Below are 17,338 nucleotides of genomic sequence, written 5' to 3'. Positions count from 1 at the left end.
AGTTTGAACCCCTCATCAGGCTCTGTGCTGACAGCTTGGAGCTTGGAGCCTCCTTTGGATTCTGTGTCTCCCTTCCTCTCTGGCCCTTCCCCACTTGTAGTCTGTTGCTCTCTCTCAAAACTAAATAAACATTAAAAAAATGTTTTCATATTTTTTTTTAATTCAAAGTTACCATTCTCCCCTTCCTAGTTAAAAGGTAAGATTTTTACTTGTGAATCTTCACATTACCTCTTTTAGGCGTCTGTAATTCTGACTCACCTGCCCGCTCTTGGTCCCAGATTTAAAAAAAAGAAATCCTTTGCTGTGGCTTCTTCTTAAGATCCTGTCTCTGGATCAATGAAGAAATCTTTTCCTGTCCTAGACTCAGAAATGTTGTCTGATTTCTTGCCTTTTTTCTCTTTGAAGGGGAAAAGGGACATTTCTCATCCTTAATCCACACCATAGATGTCTCTTAAATTAAGGATTCAGAATGTGAGTCTGCTGTGAAGGACACAGTTAGGCTAGTGCATGGAGAATGAGCGTGAAATAGATACCACTCTGCCTTCAGTGGTCAGCCAGAATCCTGGAAGTGGAGAGATTTTTACATCTATTTATGAAAATCTCACAGAACTTCACTTGAAAAGTATTTAATTGTATAATTCACAACTTGAAAATTAAAAAAAAATTAAAAATCAGCCATCGTTAGGATGGCCTATTAAAGAGGGCCTTTGAGGAAGATAAAGTTCTTCAGGCCACATATATTTAAGCAGTTAACAAAAATGGAAAATATTGAGGGTAGGGCAATTTTCCATACCGCTGATGATCCGTCCAAGCAGGAGATAATCATGGTGTTGCTGAGTATGGAAATAGAAAAAACTTTTTTTGTCAGTTACCTCCTCTGGGAAGTGCTTTATAGTTTGTGAAGCTTTTTCCCAAGTCCTGTGTAATTTAACCTAATGTTTCTGTGTGTTGTCCACTTTTGACGGAGTTTTTTAACGAGTACCTCCAGCTTACCTTTTGGGTTATGTGTCTAACATGTATCTAACCTGATGCAATCTGTTTCCTAAAATGCCATTGAAATCAGATTTTGGTGTGAATCAAATTTGTTGAGTATATTACCTAGAAAAATGTTCCTGGAATCATTTGGTCAAATAACTCAATGTCTGTACTTTATGATCTGGAAAAGGATGGTGCACTGTAATAAAATGAAGTAGTTGGAGTCAGAAAATCTGATTTACAGTCCTGCCTCAGTCACTTAATAAACACGTAATGTGAGGCAAGTAATTAATTATTTTGGTCTCAGGTAGCTCTGTAAAATTTACCCCAGTAACTAAGGATGCTGTATTTTCTGCATATTTTCCCCTGGATCTGTCATTTTATTCCATTTTCTATTTTTTTCTGGTTCTGATTTAATTTTGTTTTTTTTTTGTTTTTTTTTTTTTTTTGTTTTTTTACTTTGCTTCATTTGTTACTTTATTAAATGGCTATTTAGTAGTGTATGTGTGCCTTCTTATGTATTGCCTCAAATCCTGTGTGGAATGCAGCAGGGTATAAATAACTTTCTAAAAAGAGGGAGTATGTTTGAAAAGTGTGTGAGAAAGCTGTAAAACCTCTAAAATAGATTTTTTGCTTTTATGAAAGATGCAGCTTGAGACTTGTAGGAATCCCCATATTCACAAGTTTGAGGGATTTTCACAAACTGTGCACATCCATGTAACCAGCACTTAGGTCAAAAAACAGAACATGATTTGTACCTCAGGAGCCCCTTTCTTTATTTAAAAAAAAAAATTTATTTAATGTTTATTTATTTTTGAGAGAGACAGAGACAGAGTGCGAGTGGGTTAGGGGCAGAGAGAGAGGGAGACACAGAAGCAGAAGCAGGCTCCAGGCTCTGAGCTGTCAGCTCAGAGCCCGATGTGGGGCTCGAACTCAATAGCTGTGAGATCATGACCCGAGCCGAAGTCGGATGCTCAACCAGCTGAGCCACCCAGGCACCCCTGAAGCCCCTTTCTTTAAAAAAAAAAAAAAAAGTTGATTTATTTTGAGAGAGAGTGAGAGAGCAAGTGGGAGTGGGGGCAGAGAGAGAGATAGAGAGATTCCCAAGCAGGCTCCATGCTGTCAGTGCAGAGCCAGATGTAGGGTTCACACTCATGAACTGTGAGATCATGACCTGAGTCGAAATCAAGAACCAAATGCTTAACTGACTAAGCCACCCAAGCATCCCTCAGTACCTTTTATGTCTTAAGGTAACTTGAGCAAACTAAGTAGATGACAGTGATAAACTGTAAGAAAGGGTCTTATTTTGCGGGAAAGGAAGAACAGGAGAGGGCAGGAGAGAGAAAAGGGACAGGGAGTGGAAGATGCTTCTGTCCTGATCTTCAGTCATTGTGCCCCTCTGAGACACGATCCTCTCCTAAGTCACCTTGCTTCACTAATATCACACCCATAGGAGGCATTGAATCTCTGTTCTTCAGTGAATGAACACATACAGACACCTTCATTTTACTCTCTGAAGTTGCTCTGTGAAGTGATGGAGAATCCTTAGACGCCATTTGGCTGCATCTCGCAAAGGCCTGCTTGAAAAGTTAATTCCACTTCTTAAAGATAGCCATAACATTGAAACCTGACTCTTCATCTCCTTGGCACGCAGAACATAAAACTGGTTCCTCCTCAAACTTTTATTCTATCCTTCCCCCCACTTCACCAAAGAATATCATTCCTAAGAACCCAACTTACCAGTGATTCATCTCTGCATCCCCTATAATGCCATGGTTTATATAAACGCTTAATAAAAATGTGTTCTAGGGGCGCCTGGGTGGCTCAGTCAGTTGGGCGGCCAACTTCGGCTCAGGTCATGATCTCGCGGTCCGTGAGTTCGAGCCCCGCGTCGGGCTCTGTGCTGACAGCTCGGAGCCTGGAGCCTGTTTCGGATTCTGTGTCTCCCTCTCTCTGACCCTCCCCCGTTCATGCTCTGTCTCTCTCTGTCTCAAAAATAAATAAACGTTAAAAAAATTAAAAAAAAAATGTGTTCTATTTCTGCCTATCAGACATATGACCTTCTTCAGGGCCATTAAATGACCTAGCCTTGACCCAGCTTCAGAGGCTTTGCACTTGCTGTTCTCCCTGCCTGTGGTGCTGTGTTGAAACTCTTCATCCTTTTCATTCTCCCTTTGAATTTTTTTTTACATTTATTTATTTTTGAGAGACAGAGTGAGACAAAGTGAGAGTGAGGGGAGAGGCAGAGAAAGGGGGAGACACAGGATTGGAAGCAGGCTCCAGGCTCTGAGCTGTCAGCACAGAGCCCAACATGGGGCTCGAACCCACAGACTATGAGATCATGACTTGAGCCGAAGTCCGACGCTCAGCTGACTGAGCCCCATTTTTCATTCTCCCTTTGAATCTCCTGCATCACTATGATTTCCCCACCCTGACCTGAAGGCACTATCTACTCCCAGAGTCACTGACCGTCCTGTCACCTATGATGGCACCTGCACAGCACGTGTCCTTATCAGAAACAATCTTATTTATGTGCTTACTTTGTTTACCCAACTTAAAAGGATTCCACAGGTGGGTTTCTGTCTTACCTGCTCCTGTATCTGGTATGCTTAGAACACTGACTGTTGAGTGAAATGCGTGAAATGAATGATAGCAGAAATGAGAGAGTGAAATTGTTCATAACGTGATTTTTACCGGATTATGTGAGTGATAAAAGAAGATGACACAGGGGCACCTTGATGGCTCAGTCGGTTAAGCATCCCACTTGGGCTCAGGTCATAATCTTGTGGTTCATGAGTTCAAGCCCCTCATCAGGCTCTCTGGTGTCAGCACAGAGCCTACTTCGGATTCTCTGTCCCCATCTCTCTCTGCCCCTCCTCTACTCGCACCCTCCCTCTCTCTCTCTCTCAAAAATGACGTTAAAAAAAAATACACGTGCACCTTTTCTGAAAGTTCTCCTCAACCATGCACAGCTTTTAGAATGTGTAAATAATTGAACATATATAGAAAAAGACGCTCTGGCGTCAGGATTATGTCCACCTTGCTTTGCAAAATTCCCTATCTAGGTTTCTGGTCGGGTGTGGCCTGGAGACACTGTTAATTAGGTTTCTGTGACTTACAGATACTTGTGGGGCTCTAGCTATAAAAAGTCTTTCCCCCTGAAAACAGGACAGAAGCATATACATACGCTTACGTTGGTAGTATTGCTGAGAAGAAATGCTGAGAAGAGAAGAAATAGGGAATAAAAAAATGAAACAATAATACAGCATTTTTTTTTCCTTAGGCGAAGTGTAATGAAATCAGAACCAAAATGTTTAAAACTGGTTGATGATGCTGTGCGTCCTGCAGAAATTGACCCTTAACTTTATAGCAGTTTCTAGAGCCACACTATTGATTTGTGGTTGGTTAATTCTGGATTGTGAGGGCTGTATATGCATTGTACAATGTTTAGCAACAACCTTGGCCTCTGCACACAAGATGCCAGTAGCTGCAACCCCCTTCTCTCCAGTTGTGACAACCAAATATGTCTCCAGACATTTCCATCTCTGGTTAGGAACCACTGTTGGAGAGTTTACGTAGAAGGACCTAGCCTTAAGCCATGCCAGTGCGTTTGTGCAAAATCTAGACTTCCACCATTAAGGAGACAGTGGTGTTCCCTCCCTGTAACTGTAGAAAGCTGCTTAGCTTCAGCGTTGTGCATATGTCTTCTCAGTTATACCAGTAAGATTTAGAACAGTGTCCTCCTCACCTCCCACCACCACATTGCACGAGACTCTAGTGTTACTGTAGGTTCCTCCTGTGTGCACGTGTGTGCGCAGCTAGTCCTGGGTGTGTGCCTTCCAGCCAGCAGGGGCCTTTCTGGGTCTGTATGTAGTAGCTGAACACATCCTGATTCTCCAGGTTCTTGGATGCCGCTCTCTGAGCTGCAGACACAGTTCAGTTATCTAATACTGTGGAGAGCTATAGTTATAAGAAAAGGGAGGGCGAGTGTCCTCAGTTGGTAGTTTCACCAATATAGGGAGAGTCGTTCATTCATCTTTCAGCAGAGTTTTTTTTCTTTTTAAAAAAAATTTCTTTAATATCTGTTTATTATTGAGAGACAGAGACAGAGCATGAGCAGGGGAGGGGCAGAGAGAGGGGCAGACACAGAATGCGAAGCAGACCCCAGGCTCTGAGCTGTGAGCACAGAACCCGACGTGGGTCCCGAACCCACAAACCCCAAGGCCATGGCCTGAACCGAAGTCGCACGCCCAACCGACTGAGCCACCCAGGCGCCCCCCCCCCCCTTTTTTTTTTTTTATTGATGTATAATTAACTTGCAATATTATATTAGTTTCAGATGTATAGTATACTGATTAACCAGTTTGGTACATTATGCACTGTCAAGATAAGTGTGCTCTTAATCCCCTTATCTGTTTTACCCACCCCCAGCCCCACCTCCTCTTTGGCAATCACCAGTTCTCTGTGTTTAAGATTCTCCTTTTTTTGTTTTTCTCTTGTTTGTTCATTTATTTCTTAAATTCCCCATGTGAGTGAAATCATACAGTATTTGTCTTTCTCTTATCTCACGTACCCTCTAGGCCAATCCATATTGTTGAAAATGGCAAAATTTCATTCTTTTTTGTGGCTTAATAATATTCCACTGTGTGTGTATACGTACACACATAAATATGAGGCCTGAAATCGTAAAACTCCCAGAAGAAAACGTAGGCAGTAATTTCTTTGACCTTGGCCTTGGCAACACTTTTCTAGATATATCTCCTCAGGCCAGGGCAACAAAAGCAAAATTAAGCAATTGCAATTATACCAAAATAAGAAGCTTCTGGACAGTGAAAGAAACCATCAACAAAATGAAAAGGCTGTGTATGTATATGTGTATATATGTGCATATACGTGTGTATAACACATATTTACACAGTGCATCCTCTTTATCAGTGTATTGATGGTTGTTTAGATTGCTTCCATACCATAGCTATTAGAAATAATGCTACACTAAACAAAAGGGCATGTATATCTTTTTGAATTGGTGCTTTCATTTTCTTTCGATAAATAGCCGTTAGTGGAATTATTGGATCCCATGGTAGTTCTGTTTTCAGTTTTTTAGGAAAACCTCCATGCTGTTTTCCACAGTCGTTGGACCCACTTGCATTCCTACCAGCTGGGCATGAGGGTTCCTTTTTTTCACATCCTTGCCAACACTTATTTCTTGTGTTTTTTATTTTCGATATCCTGGCAGGTGTGAGGTGATAATCCCATTGTGGTTTTGATTTGCATCTACCTCATGATGTTCAGCACCTTTCCAGGTGTCTGTTGGCCATCTCTCTGTCTTCTTCGGAAAAATATCTATTGAGGTCCTCTGCCTACTTTTAAACGGATTATTTGTTGCATGAGTTGTATGAGTTCTTTCACCTTATGGGAGAGGCCATTTGCAAGTATCTTCTCCCATTCGGTAGGTTGCCTTTTCATTTTGTTGATGGTTTCTTTCACTGTCCAAAAGTTCCTTACTTTGGTATAATCGCAATTGTTTAATTTTGCTTTTGTTGCCCTGGCCGGAGGAGATATATCTAGAAAAGTGTTGCCAAGGCCAACATCAAAGAAATTACTACCTACGTTTTCTTCTGGGAGTTTTACAGTTTCAGGTCTCATAGTTAGGTCCTTAATTTTGAATTTATTTTTGTGTATGGAAGTAGAAAGTGGTCCAGTTTCATTCTTTTGCATGGAGCTGTCCAGTTTTCCCAGCGCTATTTGTTGAAGGGACTGTCTTTTCCCTGTTGTATATTCTTGCCCCTTTTGTCTTAGATTAATTGACCATATAAGTATGGGTTGATTTCCTAGCTCTCTATTCTTTTCCATTAATCTATATGTCTGTTTTGGGGCCAGTACCATACTGTTTTAATTACTATAGCTTTGTAGTGTAGTTTGAAATTTTAGCAGATATTTACTGAATATTTGTATGGACTGCTGTTGACACTGGAGTTGCAACACACCTTCTTGGAGCCCACATTTTTATAGGGGAGAGACAATAAATGAATATAAAATATGTCCAGTGATAGATGTTGAGGAGAAAAATATATCAAGATGAGAAGGAAACAGTAGATGGGGCGGGGGAGGGCGGTGGTGGGGCTTGGAATTTCAAAAAGCCTCCTCGGGGAGATTGTAAAAGACATTCAGGAGCAGGATATTTGGACGTCTCAGGGAAAAAGAGTTGGAGGCAGAAGGAGCAGTAAACACAGAGGCCATGAGATAGAAATGTGTTTGGTGTACAGGAAGGACAGTGAGAAACAAAGGAGTTGCAGGGAAGGAAGCCAGGGAGGGTGGGTGTGGGTATGCCCTGTGAAACTTTATAGGCATGGTAAGAACGCTTCAATGTTTTTAACAAACAAAATTTCAGACGTGTACTGTGGAGAACGGTATACTGAACCCTTCACATACCCATTATCCAGGTTTAATAAATGTTAATATTAGATTACTGTGTATCTAATAAATAGTAATATTAGATACAACATGGTATCTTACTCTCCATCCTCAGATTATTTTGAAGCGGAGCATAGACACTTTATTTTACCTGTGAATATTTTTTATATGTATCTCTAAAAGTTAGGAAGCTAAAAGTGATCCTGATTCCAGTGTTATTCTTTTTAAAGATTGTTTTAAGTTTGTTATTTATTTTGAGAGAGCAAGCGAGCAGGGGAGCGACGGACAGAGAGAATCCCAAGCAGGCTGAGGGGCTCAGACTCACAAACCATGAGATCATGAACTGAATCCACACCCAAGAGTTGGATGCTTAACCGACTGAGCCACCCAGGTGCCACCCTCTGATGTTATTCTTAAAATAATATTACCGCATATCCAGTCAGTGTGTGTGTCTGTTACACTGAGTATTTCCAGGTATTTGATTATGTGTTTGTTTGGTGTCAGGACACACAAGTTCATATGTTGCAATTCATTGATTTGTCTCTTTAGTCTCGTTTAACCCCTCTGTCTCCTTCACTCCCCACATTGAGCAATTTGGTTTAAGATACCAGGTCCTGTGTTGTGGTTTTTGCTTTTCCCAGGCTAGCTCTTTTGCTGATCACTTCTCTTTCTCCCTATATATACTGTAAATTGATGCTTTGATGTGGTGGCTTGATTATATCCGGGTCGTGTGGCTTTTTTAGTAAGACTGCTTCGCCTGTGTTGCACCAAGAGGCATAGAACAACCACTTGTCTCTCTATGATGCTATAGTCACATCATGATCATGACCACAATCCATTGACTTATTAGGGTTTGAGAAATGATGATACTCTAATTGTAGCACTCCTTCTTTATTTACCAGTTGGAATATTTATATAAAGAATCATTTTTTCATCTGTGAGGTGCAGTTCATAGGGAAATCAAGATAAGTGGTTGATTTTTCCCTTTTCCAGCTTTCAGAATTAATGGGGTAGTTCCCTAGCATCTTCTAAAAGGGGCCCAGGCTGGCTGGTTCCTTCCTCCCTCCTTCCCACCTTCCTCCCTTGAACTCATGGCCTTAAACACTGGGTATGTTCTAATATGTTGCCATCGTCACAACTATTGATGCTTGGTTTTTTGAGGTTTGGGCCACGTTTGCTAGGTTTTTTGCTTTTACACAGAATGAGAGGGAAACTCTTGGAGGGTTTTCAACACAGGAGTGATATTCTGGAAAAGATCACTCTAGAATCTGTGTAGCCAACAAAGTATAGAGAATGTCAAGGAGGAAGTGGAGAGATCAGTCACAAGGAAATTATAATGATCCAACCTGGATAGGACCCTTGGATCAGCATGGTTCAGGGGGGAAAGAATGGTAAGAGTCAGGATATTTTACCTTGCAGGGAAACTTATTTGGCAAGGACAGGAGGATAGGGAGTTTGGGTTTGGATATTTTAAATTAAGGGTATTAAAGGGAACTTCAAGTGAAAATATTTTGTGGTCCATTGGTAACGTGGAACTGAAATTCACTTAAGACCTGTGTAGAGAAGTCTGTTGAATAAAATTCTAATGTGTCTCCTAAGATGAGGTACTTTAAGAGATTAAAAAATTTAGAGAATTTAGCTTTTTGGGAGGCAGAGTGGAACCAACCTACCTCCCTTCCTCCCTTCCTCCCTTCCTCCCTTCCCTCCTTCCTTCCTTCCTTCCTTCCTTCCTTCCTTCCTTCCTTCCTTCCCTCCTTCCTACCTTTCCCCTTCCTTCCCTCCTTCCTCTTTCCCTTCCTCCTTCCTTCCTTCCCTCCTTCCTTCCCCCTTCCTTCCTTCCTTCCTTCCTTCCTTCCTTCCTTCCTTCCTTCCTCTCTCATAACCTGGCTTGTGCCATACTTCCTTTCCGCTCTCCCTGATTTTCCTGAGTAGAGTTGATCCCCCCTTCTTTGTGTTCTATTATATCTTTATTGTTTCTTATTGTTATGCTTTTCATATTAATTTAAATGACTTATTTACATTCTGTCTGGCTGCCAATGATCATGAGCCAATGACCGTAATCCCAGCATGGATTTGTTGCCTCTGAAAGGTAGGATTGGTTAGTTTTCTGTGAGCCCCCACAGAAAGAGAAGTTGTCACCTAGTTAACAAACACCCTAGACCATGTTGGTAGGTTAGGGGTTAGAGAAGGGTTCCAGGAATATCTTATGAACCTTCTCTGGCCCACATGTACCTTTGTAGAATTAGAAACAGGTGACCCTCTAGAGGGGTACAAAGCTGAGAGTAACTTAGTGAAAATGGAAAAAAAAAAAAAGGGGGGGGGGAGGTAGAAGCTGCCCAGAGCCATGCAGCAGGCTTGGCAAAGTAGGAAGCAGGCTGGACTTCAGCCTTCACTTACTTTTTTGCCCAGCACCTTTGTGCAGCCTTGAACAACTGCACATGGCCTCCCTGCCAGTGAAGGCCTTTGGGATAGGGAGTGAATACACCGGAATCTAACCCTAGTACTGCCCCTAGTTGTGTGTTGTTTTCTTCATCTGTGTGAGGATGGAATTTGACTTCATAGACTTTGAAATGTAACCGCTTGAACACAGTCGTTTGATCACAGATTTGCGGTGTGCCTGTGGGCTAGCAGCAGTGCTTGAATATTCTTGCTAAAATAAAACTTCATTTGATCAAGTACTTCTAGGCAGACCACTGGTTACTGAATTTTAAAACACTTTAAAATACACGAGAAGAAATGAGTCAGCTATGTTCTTCCTGCACCACAATGCAAGTACACTTAGTCCCAACTTATGGATAGAACGAAACATTGTGTTGCTGGAATAAATACGAGATGAAACTTTCAGGCTTCCAAAACATACGTTCTCCCTTTGCTTCCTTAATCGTGTCTGATTGCTTTTGTCAAGTGTAGTAGCACTGTGAGGTTCCTAACAGTTTTCAAAAATAGAAATACAAGCTCCTATCTCTCGCATTTCCACTTGGTATTTCCCATTGTAGGGTTTTGCCTGTTCACACAAGGCTTTGCCTCACACCAGAGTTCAACATCCCCCAAATTAACACAGTTAGTTTATTCCTCTTTCTGATGATTGCCTTATATAGAAAAAAATCTAATTGTTTTCATTCGGCACCATTCTCCCATGTCTTTCTTGTGGCACATGAGTGATTCTGTTAACTCCACCAAGGAAAGAGTAAGCGGAACTTCCTCAGGGTGTCCGGATTCTCTCTGAGCGCGTCCCTGGGAGATGGGGAATGGTTGAGGTTTGCCGAGATAAACTCTTTCACAAGTACGATGCTGCTGCTTTATTGTTTTGTTCCAGTCCGCAGGATGAAAGGACTTTTCATCTCACCGAGGTGAAAACTGGGTCTGTGAGTGGAGCGACTTTGTTTAAAAAAAAAAAAAAAAAAAAAAAAAAATCAGAAACCAATTACTTGATATGCAGAGCTGAAAGCCTCATTCCCTTAACGAAATCAGTGCTGTGTGCACTGCCGTTAACCTGAGGAAGGCGGCTGACATCTCTTGATTACGGCTAGAGGTGGAAGGACCCAAACTTGCAGGATCCCCCTCCCCCTAGAGAGATTCTTAGTCCAGTCCTTTATAGAGGTTCGTTTTGGCTCTCTGTCATCGCCGGGACGCTGGCAGGGAATGTGTGCATTGGTTACAATACAGTGTGGTAACATATAACAACCATGAAAGCCCAGCGGGAAAGGCTACAGATTCCGGGGCTGACCTTGGAGTAAGTATTGTCTGTCTTTAATATTTTAATGCTTTCTGCATGGCACTCGCTTTCCTGCGCCCAATAGCTCTTTAGCATTTGTTTGTACTGACAGCCTCAGAGCACTGCAGTGTGAGGTGAAGGAACGTGTCTTAAATGCATGGCATTTGTTTTCAGCTCATGTGGAAACCCAGACCCTGCATTTTGCACTGCAGTCAGAAGAGAAGAGGGTTTTTTGTTGTTGCTGTTGTTTTTTGTGTTTTTTTTTTTTTTTTGCATATTTAAAGTTACTAAACCTCAGTGCTGGAAACATCTTAACAGCTCATTGTGAAAGAATGTATCAGCAGGCCTTGGTGTAGCTGTCTTTTTCTCCTCTCTTACTGTTTGTTTATCCCCACGCTGCCTTTTTCTAAAGAAAGGCCTCTGTCTGCATTGAATAATAGAAGACATTACAATGGATTAGAGTACAAGAGAAGGGTTATTGGTAACATTCATTAGATGTGATCCATGTTTTATTTGTGCAACAGAATATTAATGAACTGTAGTGCATTTTGAATCCTCTCTGCACTGTCTCCAGCCACCGCATGCAGTGTTTACCTAGTTGAGATATGTGTTTGCTTAGCTGTTTTTATTTTTTTTTAACCCATTAACTCATCCAACTGCCTTCTAATCTGATGTAGCCACATGAAAATGCCCACATCTAATTTGTGGCGCAGAAGTTAAACATCTGTGATGCAGGAAGCGTCAGCAAATTTTTATTTTAAATCTCTTAGTCAAAGATGCAGAAGTCTGTGCTTGGCACACTTACCATAATAAACAGTAAAATAGAAATGTGGTAGAAAAATAGAAATAGCCCTTTTTTCTAACTCCTAATAAAGGTAGAAAATTGCGTGTCAGTTGAGATTCATACAACCCAAATCATTTTATACTCGATTACTTCCAGGAAGAGCCTGCAGGAAGAGTACTGTGCCCCGTTCCGAGTATTAATTATTCTTGAATTCTGGAGATGCGTCATACGAGGGAACTGACTTCATAATTAAATAATTAATAAAAAACATGGCATATCTCAAGTGATGTGAATACTTTTCTAATCAATTCTCGCACTAAAATTTGACGCTGATTTTATACTAACAAGTACTCACTTAGAAAAAGTTAGAGGGCTCTTAACAGCCTTCTTGCTAGCTGTGGCATTTTTCATAATGGACATCCAAGCGGTATTTACCTATTGCCCTGACATCTGTCCCCATCTCCACCTCCACCGTGGCATTCGGCCCTCACTGGGCATATGCAATATCTCAGTGGCACGCACTCCTTCCACTTACCCCTCCTCTCTCTAGCGTTCTGGAAGTGCACAGCTCACTCAGATGCCTATGCTTCTGTGTTCAAGACCCGGGAGCACTAACCCCCAATTCTGGTTGTGCCACTTCCTTGTTGCTGTCTTTTGGACTTAGTATGTATCATTTCACATTACGCCTTTTTCTTTCATTTTTAGCATCTTTCCATTTTAGAAGGAGACATTTGAAAGTAACTTCTCAATATACAAATTCAGTTGTATCAAATGTTCTGCCCGTAATTTGAGAGTCTGAGGTATGCCACAAATTTTATGACTTTGTCAATGATGACACAGTGCATATGGGTCACCCAAACACAGGGGCTTCCCTGGATTTTGTTTTGGCTCAGGCCACACCCCCTGGGTCTAGCTTCTAAATGTTACTGTGCATTTAAAATTGATTACTTCTCCCCCTAAGGAGCTTGATATAATAGAAATAGGGATCACTCTTAAATGTCATTGTAGTGTTAGCCTAACACTTTGAGCATTTCGCTTACCTTGAAATGTAAAATCACTCTTAGGTAGACATAGTTAATTTTGCATTCATTCACGGAGAAAGGTAATTCTATAGTCTTGGGGTAAATTCATTTTCTAACCACTGCATGGAAATGTTATAATGGGAAATCTTATCACTCATTTTATTAAAAGCAGATTTAATGTTTATTGTTTTAATTATCTGGGGATCTTATAATACACCACATATGTGGCATAGTTTTTGAATGTTCTCCCATGAGACTGTACTGTTTTTCTTTCAGGAGGGTGTATTCTGTAGGCCTTGCAGCGATCACTCTTACGGTAGCATATTTTATATTCTGTAGACAGAACTCGATTTCCCACCTGACTTACCAATAACACACCACGAAGCACTTTCTGATTCCCCTTTTAAAAATTGAAATTTCTGGATGTGAGACATCAAATACATATGTATTTCAGATATAATGAGTCATTAATTTATTCAGAAATCTCTGATATTTAGATAGCAGATGTGTGGCCTTACAGTTTCTGAGAAAGTAAGTAGCTTTTTTCTTTCTTTTTCTCAATTTAAGTATAGAAATTGGTGTAAGTACAGAAATAGTTGGTAACACATATGATACCTGTGTCAGCTTGGAGACAGAGAGTGGGTTCCATGCATGTCTATGCATGTCTATTTTCAGAACACAAGGGACAGATAAGACTGTACTTAGGTTAAATCACGTCTGTGTCAGTAGACATTCCTGAGAGCTTTCCAATGAGCTGCTAAGTTAGAGTACAGCATGTTTAAGAGCAGTGGCTTTTGAACGTGCTCTGACTGTATAAGGAAATCAATTTCTTAGTTTCTTAAATACTGCTACCAAACCAGAGAATGGCTTTAAAAGATAAAAACAAAAACAAAAAACAACTTTGCTGAAACATTTTATTAAATAAGTGGGAGCATTTTGAGCAGTAATTCTATGTTTCAGTTTAAGACGAATACAGCCAAGTCTCAATTATCCATATGATGGGAAACAAGGATGGAACTGAAAATGAGATAAACCCAAGTCTGATTTTAGCCATGGTTGTCATTCTCTGTTCAGTAAAGGGGACAACCAGCTTGAATCATCCAAGGTACTGTTCCATTCCAAGACCCCTTCTCTGAGATAGGAAAACATGGTGTGGTGTAGTCATGGCCAGTACAGGGGCGGGAGAATGTTCTTTAAGAAACTCATTGCACCATAGTGTGCGTTTGTCTGCTCACTTGAGCCAAAGAGTTGGTACCAGAGTGCCTAGCTGATTTAATTTTGATTTGGCGATGTAAAAATAATTGGAAATAATTGGATATTAGCTTCATACTTTGATCCACGGGTCAAATTTTTATAAGTAAGATATGTGACAAATGTTAAGTTTTGTGTCTTCCCTAAAACAAGAGAGAGATGAGTCCAAAAGGAAAAAAATTCAAGGAAACATAGGCTCTCCACTCTGATGAATATTTGAGAGCTGGCTGGTCATTGTGCTTGGTTGTTTGGATAGGTTGGTGGGGGTGGGGACCGTAATGGTCTTTTGACAGATGAAATTGAAAAAAAAACCTCTCGAGAAAGTACAATAATTTGTAGGTATATGTAAGAAATTTTGAAGTTCTCTATTATAAACGTAAGTGTAAGAACACTTTTTGCCTTTGCCCCCGGGGATTACAGAAAATGTTGTTGGGTGTTTTTCACTGCTAAGTGCTTAAAAACATATCTTCCTATTTGGAAATGTTTGCTGCTCTGCCTTTTAAAAACCACTGTATTTAACTTGAATTCTATTGTCTGGTAACTACTTCCCTCTAGTTCTACAGTTTTACAATTGATTGTTGGTCAGAAATAGAATATACCGAGTGAGTAAAGCAGGGCCAAGTTTTCCCAGCAAACACCACAGAAGATACCTCCCACGTTAGCTTTGTGACCAAGAAAAGGCACAAATGCAAATGGCAGCAGTAGTTTTAAGGATATCAGTATCAGCAGGAAGCCTTGCCCTTGTTCTCTATTTTAGAGCTGGAAAGAGGCAGGTGATGAGCTGATTACCTAAGGGCATTGATAGACATGCCACCGTGGTTCTGGCCTAAAGGGAACACGGTCGCTTAGATGAGCGTTGCTATTTTACTGCCACCATTTCCCCAATTGGAATGACATTATTTTAACTTTCAGTCTCACTCCAAGGAGCCTGAGTCCAACCCCATCCAGCCCAGGCAGCCCCTGTAGTCCTCTCTTCGCTTTTCACTTCTGGAGGTAAGCGCACTCCAGTGCCACCGGCCCTTGGCTGCTGGGTCTCTCCCTTCCCTTCCCCCACACCCTGCATCAAGTATGGAACCCTTGGGACTCTGCAATTCACAGTGAACAGTCCTTTCCCACTTGTCGTCTAAGTGTTAACAGAGAGAGTGAGGAATCTGGTTGAGTCGTTTACAGATGATTTACAGGAGCACCTGGAATATGTACTGTGCTCCTACCATTCAGTTCATCTTATTTATGCTTCTGTTAATGCCCAGTGATGAGTTGTGTAACTCCTGTGTGTGTATGATGGTTTTTCCTGTCGCTTTCTCAGGAGATGATCTGCTAAATTGTACAAAATCTGATCCGTCTCTTATAATACAACTTATTACAATTTCTAGAAAATATTTTCTAATTCGTGTTAAAGCACCACAATATGTCTTGCCACACATTATTTTATATCCTGTTATTTGCAGGACAACTCTTTTAATTATCTAAAAGGATTAGGATTTTTGATCTCTTGTAAAACTCCTGCTACCTCCTACCCTCTTGCTCACTGGCTGATGCAAATGAATACTTCTCTGGTCTTTAGAGAAAGATCTCCAAGGAATTCTACTTTTACTTTAGCCCAGTTTGCTAAAAGAATGCCTGTTAGAAGGTACTGTTTACATTGTATGTATAATGCTATGTTCTATTAAGATTTTCATGAATTCAAAGCCTGGACAGAGTGAGTCTCCCACTATTTAATGAGAAGATATGCATACCGTATCCAGTACCCCCCCCCCCCTTTTTTAATCCTAAGAGAGAAAACGAATGAAATTCTCAGTTGATAGAGTGACTTAAATTATTTGTTATTAGTGAATATATTTTTTTGCCTATATGCAAATTAATGAAAAACACTAGCCACTCATGGCCATTTCCTTAAAAATAGTAACTCACAGGTTTTATGCTTAGATGGTATCAGTGGGTCAATTTAACCTGTTTGTTTCTCTCATTTTCTAAAATAAGACTGAACTAAAATCTGTGAAGAATTGACTGGGGAAATGAATTAATGACTTTGAACTTTACTTCTACTCTTCTGATAGGATTAAATTTATTGTAAAAGTGACTTTCAACATGAAAGTTCCATGTAATAGCTTTCATAAAGCATATAATAGATGCTCTCTGAATATAATAGATCCTGAAGCATGGAATAGTTTTCTGACAATCCAGAGAACTCCCCTACTCATGTAAGTTGTCTATTTTTGGTGATCCAACCAAAAGTAATTTGACTCTCTACTGAATTTTTTCTTTAGTGTAACACATGTCTTCATTAAAAGCTTACACTCCCTTTTCTTTTTCCTTCCTGAAGACAATAAACTATTCAGAATCCAAGTGCTATCAACAGTAGAGGAGAAAAGAGTATCAGACAAAGGTTGTGGTAGCTCAGAGGAGGGTGAAGTTTTTTTTTGGAAAAGGAGAGTGTTTTTGTAGAAAGATTTATGAGACCTGGTGATATTTGAGCTGGACCTTGAGAAATAGTGGTGTTTCGGGGGCGGCGGTGGGAAGGATGGTTGTGAAGGACAAAACCAGGCTGAGAATAAGACAAAGTGAAAAAGGTGAGCAAATGTGGCACATTGGAGAAATGATGTGTGCAGCCAGGACATAGGATGGATAAAGGAGAAGAAAATCAGGAGTTGTACAGCACTGGATACGGACTTAAAAAAATAATGTGGGATCATGTTACTTAGAGCCTTGAACACTGAGCTAAGAAGTTTGACTTATATCTTGTAAGCGTTCCAGAGTTTTAGAAAGTTTGTTAAATAAGGAAATGACCAATCAGAGCTCAGACTGAGGAAAGTTACCTTCACCAGGTATTAAGAATAGGCTGGATTTTGGGTACAAACTCGAGTGAGGCTACTGGTACACTATTTCATGAGTAACAAGTCCCAGATTAGGACAGTTGCAGTGAATTGAATTAACATGTGAAAAGTACACTATAGTTGACCACATGCTTTCATACACATTGTCTCATTCCATTTAATCCATCATGGTAAGACCGAAGGGAACATTGCTTCCATTTGCCGATGAAGATGCCACCACACAGAGATTAACCAGCTTTACTAGCCTAGGATTCAAAATGAAGTCTCACGTTTTTCCACCGTGACTAACCTGAGATACATACTACTCTGAGATCATTTGTATTGAATTTTAATTTCTGGTTTA

General features: G+C 40.6%; 1 protein-coding gene across 12 annotated transcripts in view; it reads left to right on the top strand.

The window, feature by feature from the left end:
• MAST4 (microtubule associated serine/threonine kinase family member 4) overlaps window positions 1–17,338 on the top strand; it is a 563,317-nt gene that overhangs the window by 338,308 nt on the left and 207,671 nt on the right. The window contains exons 1-2 of one of the 12 annotated variants that reach the window (XM_053907308.1): window positions 10,807–11,122; window positions 15,074–15,154. The exons of 10 other annotated variants lie outside the window; for them this stretch is intronic. In XM_053907308.1, coding sequence (XP_053763283.1) covers window positions 11,076–11,122; window positions 15,074–15,154 — 128 coding nt within the window. In that variant the 5' untranslated portion in view covers window positions 10,807–11,075. Of the gene's footprint in view, window positions 1–10,806; window positions 11,123–15,073; window positions 15,155–17,338 lie in introns of those variants that run through there. One more of the 12 variants, XM_053907312.1, reaches the window with a different exon arrangement.

Source organism: Panthera pardus, unplaced genomic scaffold (genome assembly GCF_024362965.1).
Source record: "Panthera pardus isolate Hobbes unplaced genomic scaffold, ASM2436296v1 HiC_scaffold_2, whole genome shotgun sequence".
Taxonomy (NCBI): domain Eukaryota; kingdom Metazoa; phylum Chordata; class Mammalia; order Carnivora; family Felidae; genus Panthera; species Panthera pardus.
The sequence above is the reverse complement of the archived record's forward strand: the minus strand, read 5'-3'. Positions and strand labels throughout refer to the sequence as shown.